The 24261-nt window shown below is 39.0% G+C and overlaps 1 protein-coding gene across 1 annotated transcript; it reads left to right on the top strand.

Moving 5' to 3' along the window:
• Positions 1-13035: 13035 nt before the first annotated feature.
• On the top strand, positions 13036-23712 carry LOC127148670 (uncharacterized). The gene is made up of 3 exons (XM_051082866.1): positions 13036-13216; positions 14370-16860; positions 23709-23712. Exons 2-3 carry the CDS (start codon positions 14375-14377, stop codon positions 23710-23712), a joined length of 2490 nt encoding a protein of 829 aa, XP_050938823.1. The 5' UTR covers positions 13036-13216; positions 14370-14374.
• The last annotated feature ends 549 nt before the right edge of the window (positions 23713-24261 follow it).

The raw sequence follows: 24261 nt of genomic DNA on the forward strand, positions 1-24261 counted from the left end.
AATTGATGGAACTTGCTAAATACGTCGAGATTACTCCACATAACTGCAACTTGGCAAAAGAGTGTGGTAAATGCTTGAGCTGATGAAAAGGTACAAAGATGTAATTAAACATGCTGAATGATTTTGCGAGATGATTATGTTGTATGTGAGAAGCATGTGAGGTAATATGAATTATGGTAAAAGAATTGAAATGAAACAATATCCAAGGAAAAATTTCCTATATTTATGAAAATGGTTAATGAGTTTCGATAGTGTGAATCGTTAAATAAGTTATTGTGGCCTTTTATGTAAAATAATGAAGCCTTATGGCATAAGAGCATAAGAAAACGTTAAAAAAAGTATAGGATTTGATTAACTTGTGCGTCACATATTACAAAAGAACTTCATTCCTATTTTTTCGTATTTTATGTCTTATCACAAGATATTAGGCAAAATGAAGTAGAGCTTGACGATAGAATGTTAGACGGGTAGACGCGTTCAACCAACAAGGTGAATATTAAACAAGCTAAATTTGGTTAACACCAATGTCAGAAAAAAGACAAAAGTTCGTCTGCATGGTGCTAATGCAGCTTTAATTAGAAGCATTAATAAGGCATGGAATGTCCTGTCAACATCACTCCTCGCCTATAAATAAAAGAATCTACTTTAGAACAAGATGTGCGAAATTGGACTGGAGAGCAAGCTCATTATTCCTCCATTCTTTTCGTCTTGAGTTTTAGATGAGAGTTTAGAACAAAAAGAGAGAGAATTCTTCCCTTACCATTTTTTCCTCAACAAACAGGCAAAAATCAGAGCTAAGGATTATGAGAAATCGAACTCTAAGGCTTTACACATTTCTTAGTATACCATTTTATAGTTTTTTTGTATTAATGTGTAAAATACACTCCATGGCCGAAAGGCCTAAAGCTATGTTTATAATATTAATGCATTTCTTCTACCACTTTTCCATTTCTCTTTTGATATCCACTTTTAATCCATTTAATTAATTCATAAGCAATGCAATGTGTTATTGATACTAGCGAATTCAAATATATGTCTTGTAAATTTTGTTTAGCTAAACGTGAATGTTAAAACATTGTTTATTCGAAAGAAAAGACAATCACATTGATAGCAATTGACTGACAAGTGAGAGCACAACATTTAACTAAGCAAGCGCCGAAGAGATTATAACAATACACCCTTATCGCTGAATTCATACTTCAAATAAGTTACAACAATGTTAACGTATACGGCGAAAGCACCGAAAGGTTGCTCGCCTTAAATTAGGATAAATTACTTGCAATGCATACAAACTTACTAGATACAAATCATAGCTTACTAGTCCCCTACTAGGTCGCTCAATTAGAGCTTAAACATCACAATGAAACAAGCAATCACTCTAACACATCGAAATTGATTTGATTTAAACTCAATATCTTATTGATAGTACTGCATATTATTCATACCACTTGATTTGGGTAAATGAATATAATGCGTTAAGGCAAACTTCAATGAATCGAAGGTGTTGAGAAAAGATCCCAGTCACTAGACATTTTATCTAACCTTTCAATGTTTTCTTTTATTCCCCCCACCCCACCCCACCCCCCCCCACAGATAGCAAAGGACATCCTTCGTTGAACTTGCAGCCTCGATCATCTGTTGTACCCTTGTGAATTATTTTGTTAGTGGCAACTATTATCTTGCACAAGATATAGAAGTTGTTGTGTGTTAGCTCAATGCTTAACTTGTTTAATAATAAATTTATTCATGAGTCATTGAGGCTCTATGTTTGCGACTACACTACGCGATAAGACATGATCATCACATACAACATGCTCACTATGTCTCTAGGCGAGGATTGTGAAATGTACACATCCTTTCCTCGCGTAACTACTTCATCTGCATTGATTGCAAGCTTTTCTATCGCTTGTCCAAGTGTAAGCGACACAATAGGTTTCCTAAGTAAGTAAGGGTCAAACACATAGAATTTCTATCAAACTTAGTTATAATGTTTACTTTTCTCTAAACGATATAAATATCTATATAGTATAAAGTATAAGTATGCTTGTATGTATTAAATCTACTATTTACAGTAGAGAGTCTGTAGAAAGTGATGTCACACCCCCTCACAAACTACCTGCTAGCTTAGACTGAAAGACGGCGTGAATCCGATCGACAACACTTTTCTCTACTGATATCTATCGACCTTGCTGAATTTTTTAACGTGATAAACTTGCTAATCTAGTATATAAACTATTATTCATGAAATACAACACAGCGAAACCTAGACTAATCATATAAATACATGAAGTGTGGCCCAGAAATAACTGATTTCGCAAGTAAACCTAGAGACGCCTTAACCAAAACATAACCACCAAAGGTTTACATACAACCGCAACTCCTAAAGCTTACACAAATTGTAGAGTATCTATATCATACAAAGATATATACATCATAACACAACAGACTCTATGCACAACTCTAACCACATACTAGCAACCAATATCGGAGCTTCAGCAAACTAAGGCACTATCAGGCACCAAGAACTCGATTTCTACCTAGAAAGTGGGTGGAACATTTTGGAAGGGTAAGCTATAAAGCCCAGTGAGTGACAATACTTTAAAACTGTAAATCAGAACTCATGATAATCTTTGAAAACTTATAAATCTATCAATCAAAGCGTTAACTGTAAATATTTTTAGAAAATAGCTCCTTCAAACATTTAATACGTATATCTATAAAATCTAGCAAGACATTTCCTGTTTATATACTTTTTAACTAACATAACTTCATTACGTTGTGTAGGGCACGCCCAGTACAACAAACGTTTATTAGTTCTACGATGTAGTAGGGCCCGTCCAACACTCTCATCGTCTTTGTCGTAGTGGGGCTCGCCCAACACTCACGACATCATCGTTGTCACGAAGTACACTCAACATCAACAACAGAATGTAACTTGTGTACACACATTATCCTCTAGCCTCAGGCTCAAGTTCTCAATCATGTAATCAATGAAAATATCATAAAGCATATGAAAACTTTAAAACATGTATGTTTATCTTAACCTTGCATAAACTCAAACTTACTCAGCTTGTTTATGGAAAAATCGAAAATCTTAAAGTAATTCTTGCTTAACCATGCTTTGCTTAAACAAATATCATTTCAACTACTTTTCATAACACATTAATTAGGTGCTAAAACACATTAATTAGGTGCTAACATGTGGATTCCATTATGAAATCTAAGCTCAGGTGCTAACATGTGGATTCCATTATGAAATCTAAGCTCGAAACTCATATTCGAAAGCTAAACATAGAAATCATATATCATTTATAAACTCGTAGTCAAGCACATCAAACATTTAGTTATAAGAAGCAGTTTTTTTTTAACAATAATTTTCAAAACTTGTTTTTGTCACTTACAGTCTTAGACTAGTTCCTCAGTGTGTAAACCAGACCTATTTCCTCTTGGTCTTTCAAATAACCAAAACAAAGTATTAGAAACCTAAATATTATGATCTTCAAATGTTATGCTTGACATGGCTCGCTAAAGATGATGATTAAGAAGTCTAACTTTAAGAAATAAAACTATATTCCACACATTTCTCAAAATTTTCCAAATTCGCAGCATGAAATTCAAATGATCACAACTCTTCCAATACTTAACCAACATGAGATTTCTTTATGTTAAAATCTTCATTTTGAGGTACTTTGTAACTTACCACAAGATATGTAAATCTGATTCCTTGTGTATAATCTCAGACATCCCTCGAAACAGAACCACTTCAACAATCACGTACACCACGACCTCTTTAACTTGTTCCTACAATTTAACTTATTTTTAGTTTTTTTGGTTCACCATTTCTTCATGAAAGTTGTAGTAAATTGAATAATCTTTCCAACCATACCAAATAAAGATCCTAACTCTACTGGTATACCCTAAAATACTAAAAAAACAGAGATATCTTGATTTCGCATGAAAACAACCTGCCTTGTCTTCTCTATCAAAATTCACCCAATGAACATCAGAATTTGCTTAAGCTTTCATCATAAAATTTTTTTGAAACTGAATTAGCTTTTAGTAAATTTAAACCTCACCTCTTAATTCTTTTTGTATAACTCGAAAATAATAAAACACTAGAGATGTGCTTAATGAACTATAGAGAAGTTTGTCTTGCAAACTCCTTGTCTTCTTCAACATATATTTTTGTGAACTTCTTCATCTTCCTTTCTCAACCTTCTACCCTATGAAATTCCTCCGAAATTTGGTAAATAAATGGTGATGAATGGAATGAAAGAATCTTGACGGTGTGGGTTCTTTTTTTACAAGCAATGCACCGAATGACTACAATTCCACCTCACTTTCTCTTTTCTTTTCTCTTTATTTTATTTTTTATAGTGATGTAGAATGGTGTGAGTATGAAGAATGAACTAACTTTCATTGAAGCATAAAGGAATGTCTCCACATTGTAGGCGATTACGCCATGTGGCGTTCCTTGATGCAATAGAGATTACATAAACATTTTCTACTTAAGGCGAGTACCTCTTGGTGCTTAAACGCCACACTTGTTCTCCTTTCGGGACAGAAATAAAGAGCAGAGTTTGTTTCCAAACTTCTTTATCCTGGCGTTTAGCTATGTCCTTGCTACTTACTCTCTTGAGCAGTTGATGATAAACACTGACCAAGCAATGGAGTCAAACTCAACTAAACGTGATGAAGCTTATAAGTAAAAAGTCTGTATCATGAACTTAAACTACTTATAACACTTCAACAAGATGAACAGTAGGAAAGTGATAGAAAGACAATGAATAAAACTGCAATTATTGATTGATGTAGGCCTTTCGGCCATGAAAATGTATAAATGTCAAAACATTATAAAGAAAGTACAAAAATAGAAAGTAAAGAAAGGAGTCGAACCATAGAATGCATTGTGAACATTCCTTGGCTCTTTTACAAGTTAAGGAAAAAATGATGGTTTCTCTCTCTAATCTCATTCTAAGCTCTCATACAGAAGTGGACTAGAGAAGAGGAAAAGAGGGATAGACTTCTACAAAAAGGAAAAGGCTACTCCTTTCTGCTGGCCCTCAGAGAGATAGACCTCCTCGGAGCTCTTTAGTTTTGGGTCCATTTAGACCACTTTTCTCATGGTGAAGAGTGAGGTATATATAGGCTACTTTGGATGGGAAACTTCTATTCTTCTGCACGTTTCAGCGCCAAAAGCAACTTGTCAAGTCACATCAACTCTAATTACCATTCTTGTCTTCTAGTGAATCTCTTCAGGTGATGATGTGGCATATTGCCAAGTGATGTTAATCGCGACACAACTTCTCATCGCTTGAACTTGCACATGTTCTACTTAGGATTCACTATACTTCTTTTTTTTTCATTATCCTGCAATAAAACACTAAAAAGCATAGTAAATCAGGCTTGGAGACTTATGTAAGTTATATTTTTTTATCTTTATAAAATTGCATTGAAAGGTATGTGTTTTGATACTTATCCTGCGTTTTGACTCCATTGTTTTACCTAAAAGGCCATAATAACCTATATTTTTACAAGCTATCAAAAGCTAGGCGAGAAGAGTCGAGTAGCTGTTTTAAGTCCGTACTTAATTTCTTTTGAAGAACATGTGTACTAAAAACTAAATGTGTTGGGAATGACTATCATTGTGCTATTTTATAAGAGTTGAAAATTAGTAATAATTTTTATTGTTTAATACATTTTATTATTCAAAAATCATTATTCCTTTTATATATATCTTCAAATCAAAGATTTCGCATGATATGTTCTTCAGAAAAAGAAAAAACCTACCTTTTCTGAGTGATTTTCCTTTGATTCTACTCGTTACTCCTGCTAGTGCACGCTTGAGTAAGAAAAATTGTGTTAACCTTGGGAAGCAACCGACATAAGCGATTTAGCATCGAGATCGCACCAAATTTTGCTTTCAAGGAAGTGGTTCTACACGACACAACAACGATGATCAACATTTGTTTTTCCAACAATTTGAAACCAGAAATTCTCAAATGTTGATTAGATCTGAAAAGAAAAAAGAAAAAAGGCCCTTCGGGCATCTTTCCCTTTCTGCCTCTCTTTCTATCTCTCTGATTTAATGCTTATCGCTTGATATTTCTTTGGTAAGGGTTGGTTGTGTAATGTTAGTTGTTTTGATGGAACTCATTGGAGGAATTTGGCTGGGGTTTAGATCAAAGGTGTGTAAATTGGTTACAACCTTCTACTGAAGGGGTTGACTATTGTGGGTATTATAAGATAATGTGTTTCGATCTGCTTTTGATACAAAATTGAGAATAAAATGTTTTGAAGCCAACGTATGTCATCAGTAATTGCTCCATGTAATTTACTTATTGTTCTTTATTTTCTTGGTCCTTTATGTTCTTTTCGGCTTGGAATGAAGAATTTGAGAGTTAAAACTTCAAAATGGTAGAGTTGGGATTAATGTGGGAACACAAAGGAACAAATTTTCTCTGTTAGGTGTGTAACATTTCCCAATATTTTGGTAAGTTAGTAATAGTTGGGCTAAATTTTAGGAGTAATTTTCTAAAATTATTGTTTATTTTGTTAAGTTGGAATTTATTTGACTAATAAATGGTAATTTATTCATTACAGTTATTTCTAAAATTAGAAAATCTTAATGAATAATAAATAAGTAAAATAAAATGTACAAATGATAATTTGTTGATATTTTGTTATGCATTATAAATGCATAACAAATCTTAAAGTTTTGGTTAATTGGCATTATGCGACACATTTAATTGTACATATTTGGGCATAATAAATTGGAAATTAATGACCTAGGTAAATTAATAAACAACTTACCATTTGAGTTTTTACTATGTAATGAAAAGTTTTTGGCTTACCATATGTATAATTTTTTCCAAATATTGTTAATTCGAATACAAATGGTATTGAAATTTTCTTGTGAAGATATTTTGATTGGTAAATTATTTTATGAATATTAATTAATACAATATACCCTCTTATGGTTAAGTTTGAATGAAGTTTATATAGGTTTTTGTTTCACAAATTTAATTTGTACATATGGACTAAGAATTTAGTGAGTTTATTTCTATGCTATATTTGAGGATACTATTCCGTATATATATTTGATGAGTATATACTATAATATTTTGAATAGTTTGACAAATTTTTGTTATAGTAATGAATGTTATTGTTATGAATTCGAATTAGTATATGCATGCACAGATGGAAATAATTTATGACATAATCATGCATAGAACTAAAAGTGGAAATTCAATTAAACAAAGAGATCATGAATAACCTTAAAATGAAGTTTTGTGAACTAAATGTATTTGTTGATCAAATTTGCACCTAAATATTTGGAAGAGTGGGAGTGTCCAACAAAGGTAGCATATCTAATTGTGTTCAAGAAATCTATGGTATGATTGAAAACCTTTGACTATGAGTATATATTGATTATGCTCATAATAGTGTTACATTTAGATTTATATTTTAAATCAGTTTGTGAATATTGAGACACTATTGCGATCTACTTGAGCATGTCTATTAGCATCGTAGCATGAGTAAAAATAATATTTCATGTATGTCATATTGGACAAAGTTATCCATGACCTATGTCATGAATTGTTGTGCAATTTGGTTACTAATTTCCAAGAAGTTGAAAGTATTACTATTACTTTTAATTAAGTCTGATCGTACAAGATTATTTGCATATAACTAAAGTTTTCTAGTAGTATGAAAATATGCAAATTCTTTGTTTATAAAGCTCATAAGATGTTATGGAAGTTTAAGATATTGTCTAAGCTATCGAATATGTGATATCTTATAAGGCATGGGGACTTATACCCTAAGGTATCTCTAAATTAAAGTGGTATTAGAGTCATGTTGTTATTAGTTTAGCCTCGTTGATATAATCCTAGGTCAAACAAAGGTGTAGTGGAACCTTAAAAGTAGTCATAGTATATTATCCATGGTTGAACTCTATTAAATAGGAAGTATGCTCTAGAGATGAGTTAGCATAGATAAAAGTTAAATGGATGGATGTCTATTTTAGGGGAGGTTCAATTGAAACTTTGTTCGAGGGGAGGATCGTTGGGAATATGATCAAAGTCCCACATTAGATAAGGAAATTGATCATAAGTACATAAGTGCAACTTATGAAAAAAATTATTTTGAATCAAACGTGGAATTTAGAATATTTTGATTCTTGTTCTCATATAACTAAATTAGCCACTATAGGAGCCTTAGAAGCTTTTGTAGCTGAATGTGGTTTTCTAATACATCAAGTGCATGAAGATGATGTTCTTCAGTGGTAACTTGGTATAGTCAAATTTCTTTATGGTCTTAAACTAGCTCTTGAAATTTTGATGAGGGAAAATTTTTTAACAACACTGTAAACAATGTCTCGAGTAGTGAATTGTTGATATATGTGTATACTAAAAGTTGTTTGGAGTTTATTGTGTGATTATATGTTTGTATGTTGATGTGAAAGATTTATGTGATACAAACATAAATGCTAGTAATGCTATGAAGTTATCACATTTTGAAGTCATGAAAGATTTATGTGAGACTAATATAATGAGCTTAGTATGATTGAGAATGTTTTGATTTATGTCTATCACACATTGAATGCTATTAAAGAGATTTAAATAGTTTGATGGTGTTCTCATGATGCTAGTAATGAATCTTAAGGAAAATAACTGAGATAGTGTTTCTCAATCTGAACATGCAAAGATTATAGGAAGTATTACGTTTTTAATAAACCGTACAAGACATTTTGTTGCATATGTTGTGAGAAGATTGAGTATATATATACATATAATCCTAATTAAGATTATTTTATTACTCTTCGTCATTTATTAAAATATCTTAAGGTTACAATAGATTTTGGTTTGCATTGTAATAATTGTTTACCATACTAAATAGGTGGTGTATGCAAATCGGATAACTTAGAACGATGAAGTAAGCTTTACTAGTGGATATGTGTTCTTAATCATAAATGTACCATTGTATGGGGACATTAGTATGAATGACATAGAAGCCTAATGGTAGATGTACCATTATGGGGACCTCTATACCAGTATATCTGTATTAAAATTCATACGCGGCCATAGGGTATTGTCAAGAATATTGTGTTATGGCAAAAGAAGACATATTCGTCTGAAACATGGAGTTGTGAAATGATAGTTGAATGAAAGAATTACCTTCTTGAAGTATGTGAGGTCTGAGAAAATTTGTAGATCATCTCTCCAAAGGCCTAACAAAGAGAGAGTAATTCTAAGCTTTTCAACAAGTATGAGACTCAAACATTTGATGGTCCATAGCCCTTTATTTGGGTGGTCTATTACGATTGAATTGATGGTCCATAGTCCTTTTCTAGGTGGTCTATTGCGATATACTTGATAGTTCATAGTCTTTTCTAGGTGGTCTATTGCGGTAGACTTGATGGTTCATAGCCACGTGTGGGTAGTCCATAAATAAATTTGATGGATGAAACTAAAACCTTAGAAATTTTCATAACACTTCTTTGGGGTGGTCCTGGTATGGACTTGATGGATAACTGTAAAATCTTCATAGCTTAGTTTTGAGCGGTTTATCTTTGACAGACTTGATGAAGTTGGTCTTAATATGGACTAGTTGTGAAGTCTTCATAGCTCAGTTTTGAGTGGTCTATTGTCATAGACTTGATGAAGCAATAAACGTGATTGTGAAGGTGTGGCCCCCTTATATGAAAAAGTTTAAGGATCCTTTTCTAGAGCTTTCATGTTGACCTAAGATTCTATGTGCGTGGTCTTAAATAGCACAATTTTGAGTTATCTATTGTGATAGACTTTATTGCGAAACCGATAAAAAATTAAGAAGTAAAATGTGTTGTGGGGGTCTCAACCATAGTTATTGAAAGTTCAAAAGGTAACTTACTTTCTTTCTTTATTCAGAGAAAATGCTTTATTACTATTCTAACTGGACTCAATGGTAGCCATTCGTGGGGGATTGTTGAGAATGATTATCATTGTACTATTTTATAAGAGTTAGAAATTAATAATAATTTTTATTGTTTAATACATTTTATTATTCAAAAACCATTATTCCTTTTATATATATATATATATTTTCAAAGAAAGGATTTGGCATGATATGTTCTACAGAAAAAGAAAAAACCCTAATTACCTTCTCTAAGCAATTTTCCTTTGATTCCACTCCTTACTTCCGTGAGCGTACACTTGAGTAAGGAAAGTTGTGTTAACCTTCGGAAGCAACTGACATAAGCAATTTACCACCGAGGTCATGCCAAATTTTACTTTAAAAGCAGTGGTTCGACACGACACAACAACTATGATCAGCATTTGTTTTTTCAACAAAACGTACCATTACGACTTGCTTATCAATGAAGTTTCCTTGTTCCGTTCAAGTTCAAATTCTGCGTTTAAATTTGTGGTTAAATTTATTTACACTTACTATAGGCATTTAGCATCTTATCTCATGGGTGTTACGTGGAGAGTCTAGGCGACACACCTCCACTCGGTCGCATAAAATGACATTTGGGGCAGGACATGATATAGAGCCAAATTGTAATAAACACGGATAAAACAAGTAGTTCATGCTTGTTTAATATTGTTTATGAAGTAAAGTTACAATTACTTATACTTTGAAACTTTTGGTTGTTTTATGAGAAAGTTTCAAAGAAAATGGTAAAGGAGATGAAAGTTGTTAGTGTACCACCATTATTGCAAGAGGCAAAGAAGACATATTCAAAGAAGATGGTAAAGGAGGAGAAAATGATTACTAGTGTACCACTGATATCACCTATATCAAAGAAGGTGGTAAAGGAAAAACAAGTAATTACTACAATTGAAGCACAGATATCCAAGAATGAGGTAAAGGTAAAGGTGAATTGTATAAGTATCAATGTTTTATCATATTTAGAAAAGAACAATTTTACATACGAGAAATTATATTTTAATTGTGTGAGGTAAAGTTTGAAGGATGATGATGAAGGTGATGGAAATTACTAATGCACCACCTAATTTATCAACTACCACTCGAGCTTACAGTTTTACTCGAAAGAGTTACGTCTTGCAAGAAAATGTAATTGATTATTGCAACTTGCAAAAATTAAAGAATTAATCAATGGTAGTTTATATTATGTAAGTAAATGTTACTTTTTATGATATATAAATATTTCTTTAATTAATTATAAGTTAATGCGTGCAATTGATTTATTGTGAGTAGTTACACTACTCATTATTGATTTGAAGAAGGTTTTCAAATACATTTTTGTCTATTCATCTCTTATATCTGCTAGCCATAATACTTTAGAAATTTGAGTTTGAAACCTTTGTAGTAGATTAATGACTTCCAAACAAGATCAATTGGTTATTGCTTTTTATAATTACGAGTAAGTACAATTTTACTCAATTCAAACTTGCATTTGTACCAAAAATACTAATTAGTTAAATATTTTATTTAGTGATCACTAGTCATTAAATGTATACAAGGATGTGGTTCTACTAACTTGACTCATTCATTAAGAACAAGTTCGTGAGAAGATGTCAAATACATAACAAATATGTAAGCTAACGTTGTCTGTGTTTGTTTTTCATAGTAAAATTTATTTTATTTTGAATTATACCCTAATTTTGAAAATTTAAGACCTTGATCATCTTTCAATCTCAAAAGAATTTTTGGAAAGACTAAAAACTTTAATGCATAATGTAATATGTATTATTTAAAAGGGAATTTAAAATTCAATTCAATGATGTATAATTTAGTGCATAATATAACATATATTATTGGGTTTGTATTATAGTTCCTTTTACAAGTGGAAACTATCGAATGTGGGTATTATTGTAACGCCCAACATTTTTCGGTTTCCTTTGTTATTTTGGACCACTAATAATATTAATATTAAGTGTGGTTATGGGAATTTTAAACTTCTTGGAAGAACCTTGTCTTTTTAATTCTCGAGTAATTAAGGTTGAAAATCTTCATTTGGTTTATGATAATAAGTATTTTTTGGAAATAATTGGGGAAGTTTTATAAAACTAAGGTTGGTTGGTTAAGGGAGAAATGTGGGGACCAGTTGGGGGTTAATTGGTAAATTCCAAAAGATTTGGAGATATGGTAGGTGGTTATTTCTAATTAATTAAAGGAATTGGAAAAAGAAAAAAAAAGATAAATTCTCTCTTTAAAGCAGCCTCGGGACGCGCATAAGAAAATCAAAAAAAAAAAAAAAAAAAAAAAAAAAAAAAAAAAAAGAAAAAAAAAAGAAAAGAAGAAAGAAAGCATTTAAGCCGCCGCCGCCGCCGAAACCCTAGCCGCCTACCCACGCCACACGCCCAGCCGCGCCGGAGACATCAAACCAAGTCAAGCCACCGCACGCCGAGGATCAGCTACGCACGCCAGTCGTGTTTGCAGCCGGAACCAGCCGCGCCGCGTCGATCCGAGGAAGGGCAGTCAGCCGCGTCGCGACGCCCCGATCCAACGCTGAGGAGCCGCAGCCGATTCCTCAGCCAAGCCGTGTCCGCAACGCCGTCGTTCACACGCCCAGCCACGCCGCGCCGCTTAGATCCGACGCAGCGCAGCCGGAACGTTCGCCAGCCAGCCGTCGCGCCGACTGAAATCCAGCAGCTAAGCCTCGCGCGCCTCCAGCCGCCGAACCCGAACCCGGAACCGCCCCGCGCCCGCTCGCCCGAACCCGAAACCGAACCCGCGCCCGTGCCCACACGTGCCTAGCTCTCCCCGCGTGCAAGCCGCGCCGCGCCGCCTGCACTGCAAGCCGAGCCGCGCCTCCTTGCTGACGCGAGCCGAGCCGCATCCCCTCCCTGTTGCAAGCCGAGCCGCCCGCGTAGCTTCCTGTACCGAGCCGAGCCGGTCCTGTCTTCTTCCAGCCGAGCCGCCAGGACTAAATTGGCTCCATCCACCTAAATTTTGGTAATCCATTTAATTATTGTGGTTTTTCCGGTAAGACTCCATGCTCGGACGTTAGTTAAATTAAATTGGGTCTAAATTCAATTATTTTTCTCAAGGGACGTCTTGGACCAGGAAATTACTGTAGCGCGGGATTTCTTCAGTAGGGGCTCGAGCACTGCAACCTCCTTCTAGGGTAAGTTAAATTCAATTGAGTCTCGAACCGTTGGTCGTTGGCGACCTATTTACGAATTTTGACTTATTAAACAGTTAGGACTTCGTCGCTTGGAAAACGTACTGCCTCGCGGTTAGGACTCGACAAGTAGATCTCCAGGTAAGAGATTCTACTACTAGTTTCATGTTTGAAGTATGAGACTGTGTATGCCCTATGTTGCATATTGAGAGTTTGACAGTATGATGCCTGAAATAAATGTTAGTATGATGCAAATGACGATATAGTTGTGCTATAGCCTGTTATGCGTGGCAAGATTTATTATGGTTACGACGAATGTCGGGACGGAGAGTGTAGAAATGATTTATGTGACATGTTATATGCTGATGCCATGTGTATGTATACTGCAAATTAGGGTACCTGTTAGCTTGATTCTGTTAGAGTCGTACCTGCATGGGTGTCCTTCGGGATCACCACCTATTGAGGACTGTGTGGTCCGACGGGACGCCAGTCTAGCATGATATAGACATGACTCGAGTGACTCGACGGGGTCCTCGCATCCCGACTGTCCTAGGTGTCCCCGGGCACCGAAGACCAGAGTTACGTTCCTACGGGAGCGCATGATTGCACGTGTTCGGGAACGTGCCAGAGATTGGGTACCAGTTATCAGGACTCTAACAGGAAGTTAACAGGCACCTAGTGGGACTAGTAGTGGGTCCCTTACTGAGTATTTTTATACTCATTCTCTCCATTTTATGTTTTCAGGTAGAGGACGGGGCAAGGGCAAGGGCAAGCTGGCGAGCGACCCGAAGTGAGACCGAGGAGGGCCATAGGGACTACCGCTTCCGCTTATTTCTTATTTCAGATTTTAGCATTTGAGTTTGAGTACTTTTTATTTTTCACTATCTTTTATGTAGATAGGGCCCGAGTAGGATTTCAGAACGTTTTTACATTTTTGCATGACTACCTTGTTTATGTTTTTATAAATGAATTTCTTGAACCGTATGCTTTTAATAAAATTTTTAGACTTAAACCACTTGTTCTATATTTAGTAATGACTTCGATTCAGCATAAGGAGTTGGGTCGTTACAGTTGGTATCAGAGCACAGTGTTTTAGGTTCTGTAGACTGACCTACAATGTAAGTCATTTTTGTTTTTGGTTTTTACTTCACCCTATGGCAATACGGTCCTTCGGCACTCGCCAGGTATGTCTAAAGCCTTGCTAATGTTAAGATTACAATTTTGCCTGAATAGTCTAAGACCTAGATATAAGGTGATAAGTTCTTGTGGTGAAAAGTTTGTTGGTGAATTTTAGGGAGAATGCCGCCACGTAGAGGTACACGCCGAGGAGGTGGTAGGGGAGGCAGAGGAGCCGGTCGTGGCCAGCCGGAGGCGCCACCTGTTGCACCGGCAGTCGACCCAAACGCACCGGTCACCCAGGCGGATCTCGCCGCGATGGAGCAGCGTTATCAGGACATGCTGCAAGCTGCTTTGGCGCCTTTCCTTGCCGCCCAGCAGAACCAGGCCGCCCCTGTTCAGGCCGAGGCCGCCCCTGCTCAGGCCCAGGCCGCCCCTGTTCAGGCTCAGGCCGTCGCTCCTCCAGCCCCTGAGGAAGCTCAACCAGTACCAGTTCAACTGTCGGCCGAGGCGAAACACTTACGGGATTTCAGGAAGTATAATCCCAAGACCTTTGACGGATCCATGGACAACCCCACAAAGGCCCAAATGTGGTTGACGTCCATAGAGACCATTTTCCGGTACATGAAGTGCCCAGAAGACCAGAAGGTGCAGTGTGCAGTCTTCTTCTTGGAGGACAGGGGCACCGCCTGGTGGGAGACCGCGGAGAGAATGCTAGGGGGCGATGTAAGCAAAATAACATGGGAGCAGTTCAAGGAGAACTTCTATGCTAAGTTTTTCTCCGCCAATGTGAAGCACGCCAAGCTGCAAGAGTTCCTAAACTTGGAGCAAGGCGACATGACGGTGGAGCAGTACGACGCCGAGTTCGATATGCTGTCCCGCTTTGCTCCCGATATGGTAAGAGATGAGGCTGCCAGGACGGAGAAATTTGTTAGAGGACTCAGGCTAGACCTTCAGGGCATTGTCAGAGCCCTCCGCCCAGCCACGCATGCTGATGCACTACGTATAGCACTGGATTTGAGCCTGCCTGAGAGAGCCGATGCGTCTAAGGCTGCCGGCAGAGGGTCAGCCTTGGGACAGAAGAGAAAGGTTGAGACGCAGCCTGACGTAGCACCGCAGCGAACACTGAGGTCAGGAGGTGTCTTCCAGAGACACCGACGGGAGCTTGCAGCAGCCGGGAGGACTCTGAGAGAGCTACCTGCTTGTACTACCTGCGGGAGAGTCCACGGAGGTCGTTGCTTGGCTGGGAGTGGAGTCTGCTTCAGGTGCAGACAGCCGGGGCACACTGCTGATATGTGTCCTCGGAAACCCTTTGAGGCGACACCGCCCCAGCCTTCTGCGGCCCAGCAGGGGAGAGTTTTCGCCACTACCCGGCAGGAGGCCGAGCGAGCTGGCACTGTGGTGACAGGTACGCTCCCAATTTTGGGGCACTATGCTTTTGTGCTATTTGACTCTGGGTCATCCCACTCGTTTATATCCTCCGTTTTCGTTCAGCATGTGGGTTTAGAGGTAGAGCCTTTGGGTAGTGTTTTGTCGGTTTCTACTCCATCTGGGGAGGTCCTGTTATCCAAAGAACAAATAAAGGCATGTCGGGTAGAGATAGCGAATCGTATGTTAGACGTGACCTTGCTAGTGTTAGACATGCAGGATTTTGATGTGATACTAGGCATGGATTGGCTATCAGCCAACCATGCAAATATAGACTGTTATGGCAAGGAAGTTGTCTTCAACCCTCCCTCCGAGGCTAGTTTCAAATTCAGGGGGGCAGGCATGGTATGTATACCCAAGGTCATCTCAGCCATGAAGGCTAGTAAACTACTCAGCCAGGGTACTTGGGGTATTTTGGCAAGCGTAGTGGATGTGAGAGAGCCGGAAGTTTCCCTATCTTCCGAACCAGTGGTAAGAGAGTACCCCGACGTTTTTCCAGACGAACTTCCAGGACTTCCGCCTCCCAGAGAAGTAGACTTCGCTATCGAGTTAGAGCCGGGCACTGCCCCAATCTCGAGGGCCCCTTACAGAATGGCTCCAGCCGAACTAAAGGAGTTGAAGGTCCAGTTACAGGAGTTGCTGGACAAAGGCTTCATCCGGCCCAGTGTGTCGCCTTGGGGAGCCCCAGTATTGTTCGTGAAGAAGAAGGATGGGTCAATGCGCCTTTGTATTGACTACCGAGAGCTGAACAAGGTGACAGTCAAAAACCGCTACCCCTTGCCCAGGATTGATGACCTGTTCGATCAGTTGCAGGGAGCCACCGTCTTCTCCAAGATCGACCTGCGATCAGGCTATCACCAGTTGAGGATTAGGGACGGTGACATCCCCAAGACGGCCTTTCGATCGAGGTACGGACATTACGAATTCGTTGTGATGTCTTTCGGCTTGACTAACGCTCCTGCAGTATTCATGGATCTGATGAACAGGGTGTTTAAGGAGTTTCTAGACTCGTTCGTCATAGTCTTCATTGACGACATCCTCATTTACTCAAAAACTGAGGCTGAGCACGAGGAGCACTTACACCAAGTTTTGGAGACCCTTCGAGCCAACAAGTTGTATGCCAAGTTCTCCAAGTGTGAATTCTGGTTAAGGAAGGTGACGTTTCTTGGCCACGTGGTTTCCAGTGAGGGAGTTTCAGTAGATCCCGCAAAGATTGAAGCGGTGACCAACTGGACCCGACCGTCCACGGTTAGTGAAATTCGAAGTTTTCTGGGCTTGGCAGGTTACTACAGGAGGTTCGTGGAAGACTTCTCACGTATAGCCAGCCCGTTGACCCAGTTGACCAAGAAGGGAACCCCTTTTGTCTGGAGCCCAGCTTGCGAGAGGAGCTTTCAGGAGCTCAAACAGAAGCTAGTGACTGCACCGGTCCTGACAGTGCCCGATGGTTCGGGAAACTTTGTAATCTATAGTGACGCCTCCAAGAAGGGACTAGGTTGTGTCCTGATGCAGCAGGGTAAGGTAGTTGCTTATGCCTCCCGCCAGTTGAAGATCCATGAGCAGAACTACCCTACCCATGACTTGGAGTTGGCAGCTGTAGTCTTTGCACTGAAGATATGGAGGCACTATCTGTACGGTGAGAAGATTCAGATTTACACCGATCATAAGAGCCTGAAGTACTTCTTCACCCAGAAGGAGTTGAACATGAGGCAGAGGAGGTGGCTTGAGTTGGTGAAAGACTACGACTGCGAGATCCTATACCACCCAGGTAAAGCGAATGTAGTGGCTGATGCGCTAAGTAGGAAAGTTGCACATTCAGCAGCGCTAATCACCAAGCAGACCCCCTTACTCAGGGACTTTGAGAGGGCAGAGATTGCAGTCTCAGTAGGTGAGGTTACCGCACAGTTGGCTCAGTTGACAGTTCAGCCAACCTTGAGGCAAAAGATCATTGCTGCTCAGCTGAATGATCCTTATTTGGCAGAGAAGCGTCGCGTGGTAGGGACAGAGCAAGGTGAAGGCTTCTCCATATCCTCTGACGATGGCCTTATGTTTGAAGGACGCCTGTGTGTGCCGGAAGACAGCGCAGTTAAGACGGAGCTTTTGACTGAGGCTCACAGTTCCCCGTTTACCATGCACCCTGGGAGTACGAAGATGTACCAGGACTTAAGGAGTGTCTATTGGTGGAGGGGCATGAAGAGGGATGTGGCAGACTTTGTCAGTAGATGCTTGGTGTGCCAGCAGGTGAAGGCACCTAGGCAGCATCCAGCAGGGTTGTTGCAACCCTTGAGTGTGCCAGGGTGGAAGTGGGAGAGTGTGTCGATGGATTTTATTACGGGACTGCCCAAGACCCTAAGGGGCTACACGGTGATCTGGGTCGTGGTCGACAGACTCACGAAGTCGGCCCATTTCGTGCCAGGGAAATCCACTTACACTGCCAGTAAGTGGGGGCAGCTATATATGACAGAGATTGTGAGACTACATGGAGTACCCGTATCCATCATTTCAGACAGAGACGCCCGTTTCACATCGAAGTTCTGGAAAGGACTTCAACTTGCATTAGGTACAAGGTTGGACTTCAGCACGGCATTCCACCCTCAGACTGATGGTCAGACAGAGAGATTGAACCAGATTTTAGAAGACATGCTGCGAGCCTGCGTACTAGAGTTTTCAGGAAGTTGGGACTCCCATCTGCATCTGATGGAGTTTGCCTATAACAACAGCTACCAGGCTACTATCGGTATGGCACCGTTCGAGGCTCTGTATGGCAAGTGCTGTAGATCCCCTGTCTGCTGGGGCGAGGTTGGAGAGCAGAGGATGCTAGGCCCCGAGTTAGTGCAGACGACCAACGCAGCCATACAGAAGATCCGAGCTCGTATGCTGACAGCCCAGAGCAGACAGAAGAGTTACGCTGATGTACGACGTAAGGACCTCGAGTTTAAAGTGGGAGATATGGTCTTTCTGAAGGTAGCGCCTATGAAGGGTGTTCTGAGGTTCGCGAAGAAGGGGAAGCTGAGCCCACGCTTCGTAGGGCCGTTCGAGATATTGGAGCGGATTGGCCCCGTGGCTTACCGCTTGGCGCTACCCCCATCGTTTGCTGCAGTGCACGACGTATTCCATATCTCCATGCTGAGGAAATATGTCGCAGACCCAACACATGTGGTGGACTTCGAGCCACTGCAGGTTAGCGAGAATCTGAGCTACGAGGAGCAGCCTGTCGAGGTCCTGGCAAGGGAGGTCAAGAAGCTTCGCAGTCGAGAAATCCCACTGGTCAAAATCCTTTGGCAAAACCATGGAGTGGAAGAGGCAACGTGGGAGAAAGAAGAGGACATGAGAGCCCAGCACCCCGAGCTGTTCGAGGATTAGAACTTTCGAGGACGAAAGTTTTTTTTTTAGGAGGGAAGATTGTAACGCCCAACATTTTTCGGTTTCCTTTGTTATTTTGGACCACTAATAATATTAATATTAAGTGTGGTTATGGGAATTTTAAACTTCTTGGAAGAACCTTGTCTTTTTAATTCTCGAGTAATTAAGGTTGAAAATCTTCATTTGGTTTATGATAATAAGTATTTTTTGGAAATAATTGGGGAAGTTTTATAAAACTAAGGTTGGTTGGTTAAGGGAGAAATGTGGGGACCAGTTGGGGGTTAATTGGTAAATTCCAAAAGATTTGGAGATATGGTAGGTGGTTATTTCTAATTAATTAAAGGAATTGGAAAAAGAAAAAAAAAGATAAATTCTCTCTTTAAAGCAGCCTCGGGACGCGCATAAGAAAATCAAAAAAAAAAAAAAAAAAAAAAAAAAAAAAAAGAAAAAAAAAAGAAAAGAAGAAAGAAAGCATTTAAGCCGCCGCCGCCGCCGAAACCCTAGCCGCCTACCCACGCCACACGCCCAGCCGCGCCGGAGACATCAAACCAAGTCAAGCCACCGCACGCCGAGGATCAGCTACGCACGCCAGTCGTGTTTGCAGCCGGAACCAGCCGCGCCGCGTCGATCCGAGGAAGGGCAGTCAGCCGCGTCGCGACGCCCCGATCCAACGCTGAGGAGCCGCAGCCGATTCCTCAGCCAAGCCGTGTCCGCAACGCCGTCGTTCACACGCCCAGCCACGCCGCGCCGCTTAGATCCGACACAGCGCAGCCGGAACGTTCGCCAGCCAGCCGTCGCGCCGACTGAAATCCAGCAGCTAAGCCTCGCGCGCCTCCAGCCGCCGAACCCGAACCCGGAACCGCCCCGCGCCCGCTCGCCCGAACCCGAAACCGAACCCGCGCCCGTGCCCACACGTGCCTAGCTCTCCCCGCGTGCAAGCCGCGCCGCGCCGCCTGCACTGCAAGCCGAGCCGCGCCTCCTTGCTGACGCGAGCCGAGCCGCATCCCCTCCCTGTTGCAAGCCGAGCCGCCCGCGTAGCTTCCTGTACCGAGCCGAGCCGGTCCTGTCTTCTTCCAGCCGAGCCGCCAGGACTAAATTGGCTCCATCCACCTAAATTTTGGTAATCCATTTAATTATTGTGGTTTTTCCGGTAAGACTCCATGCTCGGACGTTAGTTAAATTAAATTGGGTCTAAATTCAATTATTTTTCTCAAGGGACGTCTTGGACCAGGAAATTACTGTAGCGCGGGATTTCTTCAGTAGGGGCTCGAGCACTGCAACCTCCTTCTAGGGTAAGTTAAATTCAATTGAGTCTCGAACCGTTGGTCGTTGGCGACCTATTTACGAATTTTGACTTATTAAACAGTTAGGACTTCGTCGCTTGGAAAACGTACTGCCTCGCGGTTAGGACTCGACAAGTAGATCTCCAGGTAAGAGATTCTACTACTAGTTTCATGTTTGAAGTATGAGACTGTGTATGCCCTATGTTGCATATTGAGAGTTTGACAGTATGATGCCTGAAATAAATGTTAGTATGATGCAAATGACGATATAGTTGTGCTATAGCCTGTTATGCGTGGCAAGATTTATTATGGTTACGACGAATGTCGGGACGGAGAGTGTAGAAATGATTTATGTGACATGTTATATGCTGATGCCATGTGTATGTATACTGCAAATTAGGGTACCTGTTAGCTTGATTCTGTTAGAGTCGTACCTGCATGGGTGTCCTTCGGGATCACCACCTATTGAGGACTGTGTGGTCCGACGGGACGCCAGTCTAGCATGATATAGACATGACTCGAGTGACTCGACGGGGTCCTCGCATCCCGACTGTCCTAGGTGTCCCCGGGCACCGAAGACCAGAGTTACGTTCCTACGGGAGCGCATGATTGCACGTGTTCGGGAACGTGCCAGAGATTGGGTACCAGTTATCAGGACTCTAACAGGAAGTTAACAGGCACCTAGTGGGACTAGTAGTGGGTCCCTTACTGAGTATTTTTATACTCATTCTCTCCATTTTATGTTTTCAGGTAGAGGACGGGGCAAGGGCAAGGGCAAGCTGGCGAGCGACCCGAAGTGAGACCGAGGAGGGCCATAGGGACTACCGCTTCCGCTTATTTCTTATTTCAGATTTTAGCATTTGAGTTTGAGTACTTTTTATTTTTCACTATCTTTTATGTAGATAGGGCCCGAGTAGGATTTCAGAACGTTTTTACATTTTTGCATGACTACCTTGTTTATGTTTTTATAAATGAATTTCTTGAACCGTATGCTTTTAATAAAATTTTTAGACTTAAACCACTTGTTCTATATTTAGTAATGACTTCGATTCAGCATAAGGAGTTGGGTCGTTACAATTATGTTATGAGATATATGCGAGAACTCGTGATTAAGGACAAGAGCATTATCACTGTTGCAATATGTTTTTAGGCTACTTACATTGCAACATTGTAAATAGTGTAATATGACTAATTTTAGTTTTTAACAAAGCGTATACTTGACTTTTTATGTTTTATAGATTGATACAAGAAAGTCATATTCGCAACTCAAATTGGATGAAGTAGAGTGGAGTGAGTTGAATTTTCAACTCGCTATATCTGATGGACACTTACAATTCTTCTTGTTAATTTTGTAAATAGCTAAACATAAGAATTCTGAAATTTTTTTGTGTAAATGTTTTGTTCATAGCCATTATATGTAGACTATATAATTGAGGCAAAGGATGTAGGAGATACAATTTAGTCTTGTGATTTTTTTTATAGCACATGTGGATTGGTCTTAGAATTTTGGAATTATCATATTGGGTAGAGGTTGATAAAGATATATTATTGTAAATTTTGGAACATACCACATATATATATTGGGTTGGAATTGTGCAACTATTTATTGCGTATGAGATATTATAGAAGAATAGAATAACCACTGGTTGGAGATTTTACTTTGTCGATAAACCTGTCTTATTGAAATTTATGTAATACAAGAAATGAGAAATTGAAATTTTAGTAGATTTAATTCGAAAAATAAAAAGAGATACATTATACTAAAAACATGTCAAGAGTTAAATAACTTGTCCATTATTTTTGTGTGAAGTAAGATAGTATACTTAACCCACGTTACATGTCAAGTTGCTTGATTCTTGACATTGATTCCATATCATATATGGTTACTCTTGACATTTTATTTTATTTTTTGAAAAAGCCTATAAACTAACATACTACCTAACGTGGTTTTGGGATCAAATGATCAAATCATACCTGATAATCGATTACTTGATATTTTTTAAAACGCCAGGTATCCTATTAGTTGACCCTGCAACAAGGTTATGTGTAACCAAATTTCTGTAGTAGTGGTAAAGCATAGTAACACACTTGTGGATGACTTCAATCGTGACACCAAGTTTCTAAAAGTCTTGATTTGAAATACTTGTCCCTAATAGTTAAAAGAAAGAGTTTCATTTTCACAATCTACTGACAATATGAACCATAACGACCCATGCATTTATTTACAGATGGTAAAGTCTCAAGATGTCTTTTCAAAATGATGACTCTTTGAATTCATAAAATTAAGTTTTAAGAAAGAGTGTGTTATGATTCCATATTTTCAACCTTCAAGAGATAGAATTTACATTAAATAAACCTAGCAAAACTAATTCATCTAATAATCTTTCAAACTAAAGTAACGTATGTTTGAAGAAAATTCATATATAAATTTAAGGGGTCTTTTAAAAAATATCATAAATCGGCAAAATATTTACACTGAATAGAAAATTTTCAAAAACGAAAAAGTCAACAAGCTTACAATGAGAAAAATACAAAAAATGCTATAGTCAACCTACGATTAAACGACCACACGCGTGCGTGCAATACTTCTTCTAAACGATCATGATACACAATCGTGTAGGAAATGATACACGATTGTATAGGTAGTATCAACACCGACCACACACACCAGTATAATTTTTCTTCTAAATAATTGTGAACCAAGATCGTTCAGATATTGGTACATGATAGCGTACCAAGAGCTAAACAATCGTGTACAAAATCTAAATGATCTTTATTCACAATCGTGTACAAAATCTAAATGATCTTGGTTCACAATCGTGTACCAAGATCATTTATATTTAGTACAAGATCATATACCAAGATCATTTAGATGTGGTACACGATCGTGTACCAAGTTTTGAACGGTTTTTTTCAAGATCATATACCAAGATCTTTTATTTCATTAGAATTTATGTCCTAAAACTCATAGTTTGTAGTTTAAAATTATATTCTATTCAATAAAGTGGTTATTGATGACTTACTAATGAAAATAGAAAACTGTAATCTTGAATCCAAAAACCTAAGATCCGAAGGCTATCTAGTATGGACTTAAACTTTATTCAGTGACATGAATATGGATCAAGTTCGAGTATATAGCCTAAACGGTTTATAATGTATGAATAAGGTTGGGCGTCTTATTTAGGGAACACTATAGATGCGGCTCGCTTTGTAGTTAGTACAAACAATTTGATCCCGAATCATTCATGTTAAGACATGGAAGTGGGGGCATCCTATGCAAAGAGTTTACATAAGACTGAAACCATGAAATAGTCACTTTTAAGTTATAATACCGTTGACTGAATAAAAATGACCTTTTCGATTATTGAGGACCTAGGTAACTTAATGTTAATCCTAAGCTAACTATGAACTTCTGTTCAAATGGAATTATCCTTATATCTGCATAGGTGAGAACAACTTAACAACGCTGGCCCAATAAACTCTTCATTTTAGGGGTAACACCGAGTGGATGGCTAGGGACAAAGGGTGCAAACAGAATTCACTTCTACCCCATTTAGGGTTAGTAGATAGGTTGTTCCCTTAAAGACTGAATTCAATTCTTGATTAAGGGGCTCACCTTCTCATTAACCCGAGAGAGATTCAATTTATAGGTTGAACCTTAAACTAATTTTCAATAGTGGCTCAATGGGACTTAAGGAATAATATGTAATCTCAAGGTAAAATGATCTTTTGACCTAGCCGAGATTACGAACAATATATGAAGGATTAACTTACTGCTCATGGTTATATCAGATGGATAGAAATATATCTATAGTAAGGGGAGTGCAACTATGTGACTTTAGTGGAATGATTTGTTACTTAACGAATGTTGATAAGATTAGTCTAAAAGGGTTTAGCAAGTTAATCTCTGATCGTTGGAACCCATGATCTATAGGTCCATTAGGTTCTCTCGCTAACTCATATGAAATTAACTTAGAACAATATGATGGAATAATTCAA

The sequence above is a fragment of the Cucumis melo genome, chromosome 3, assembly GCF_025177605.1.
Source record: "Cucumis melo cultivar AY chromosome 3, USDA_Cmelo_AY_1.0, whole genome shotgun sequence".
Lineage (NCBI taxonomy): Eukaryota > Viridiplantae > Streptophyta > Magnoliopsida > Cucurbitales > Cucurbitaceae > Cucumis > Cucumis melo.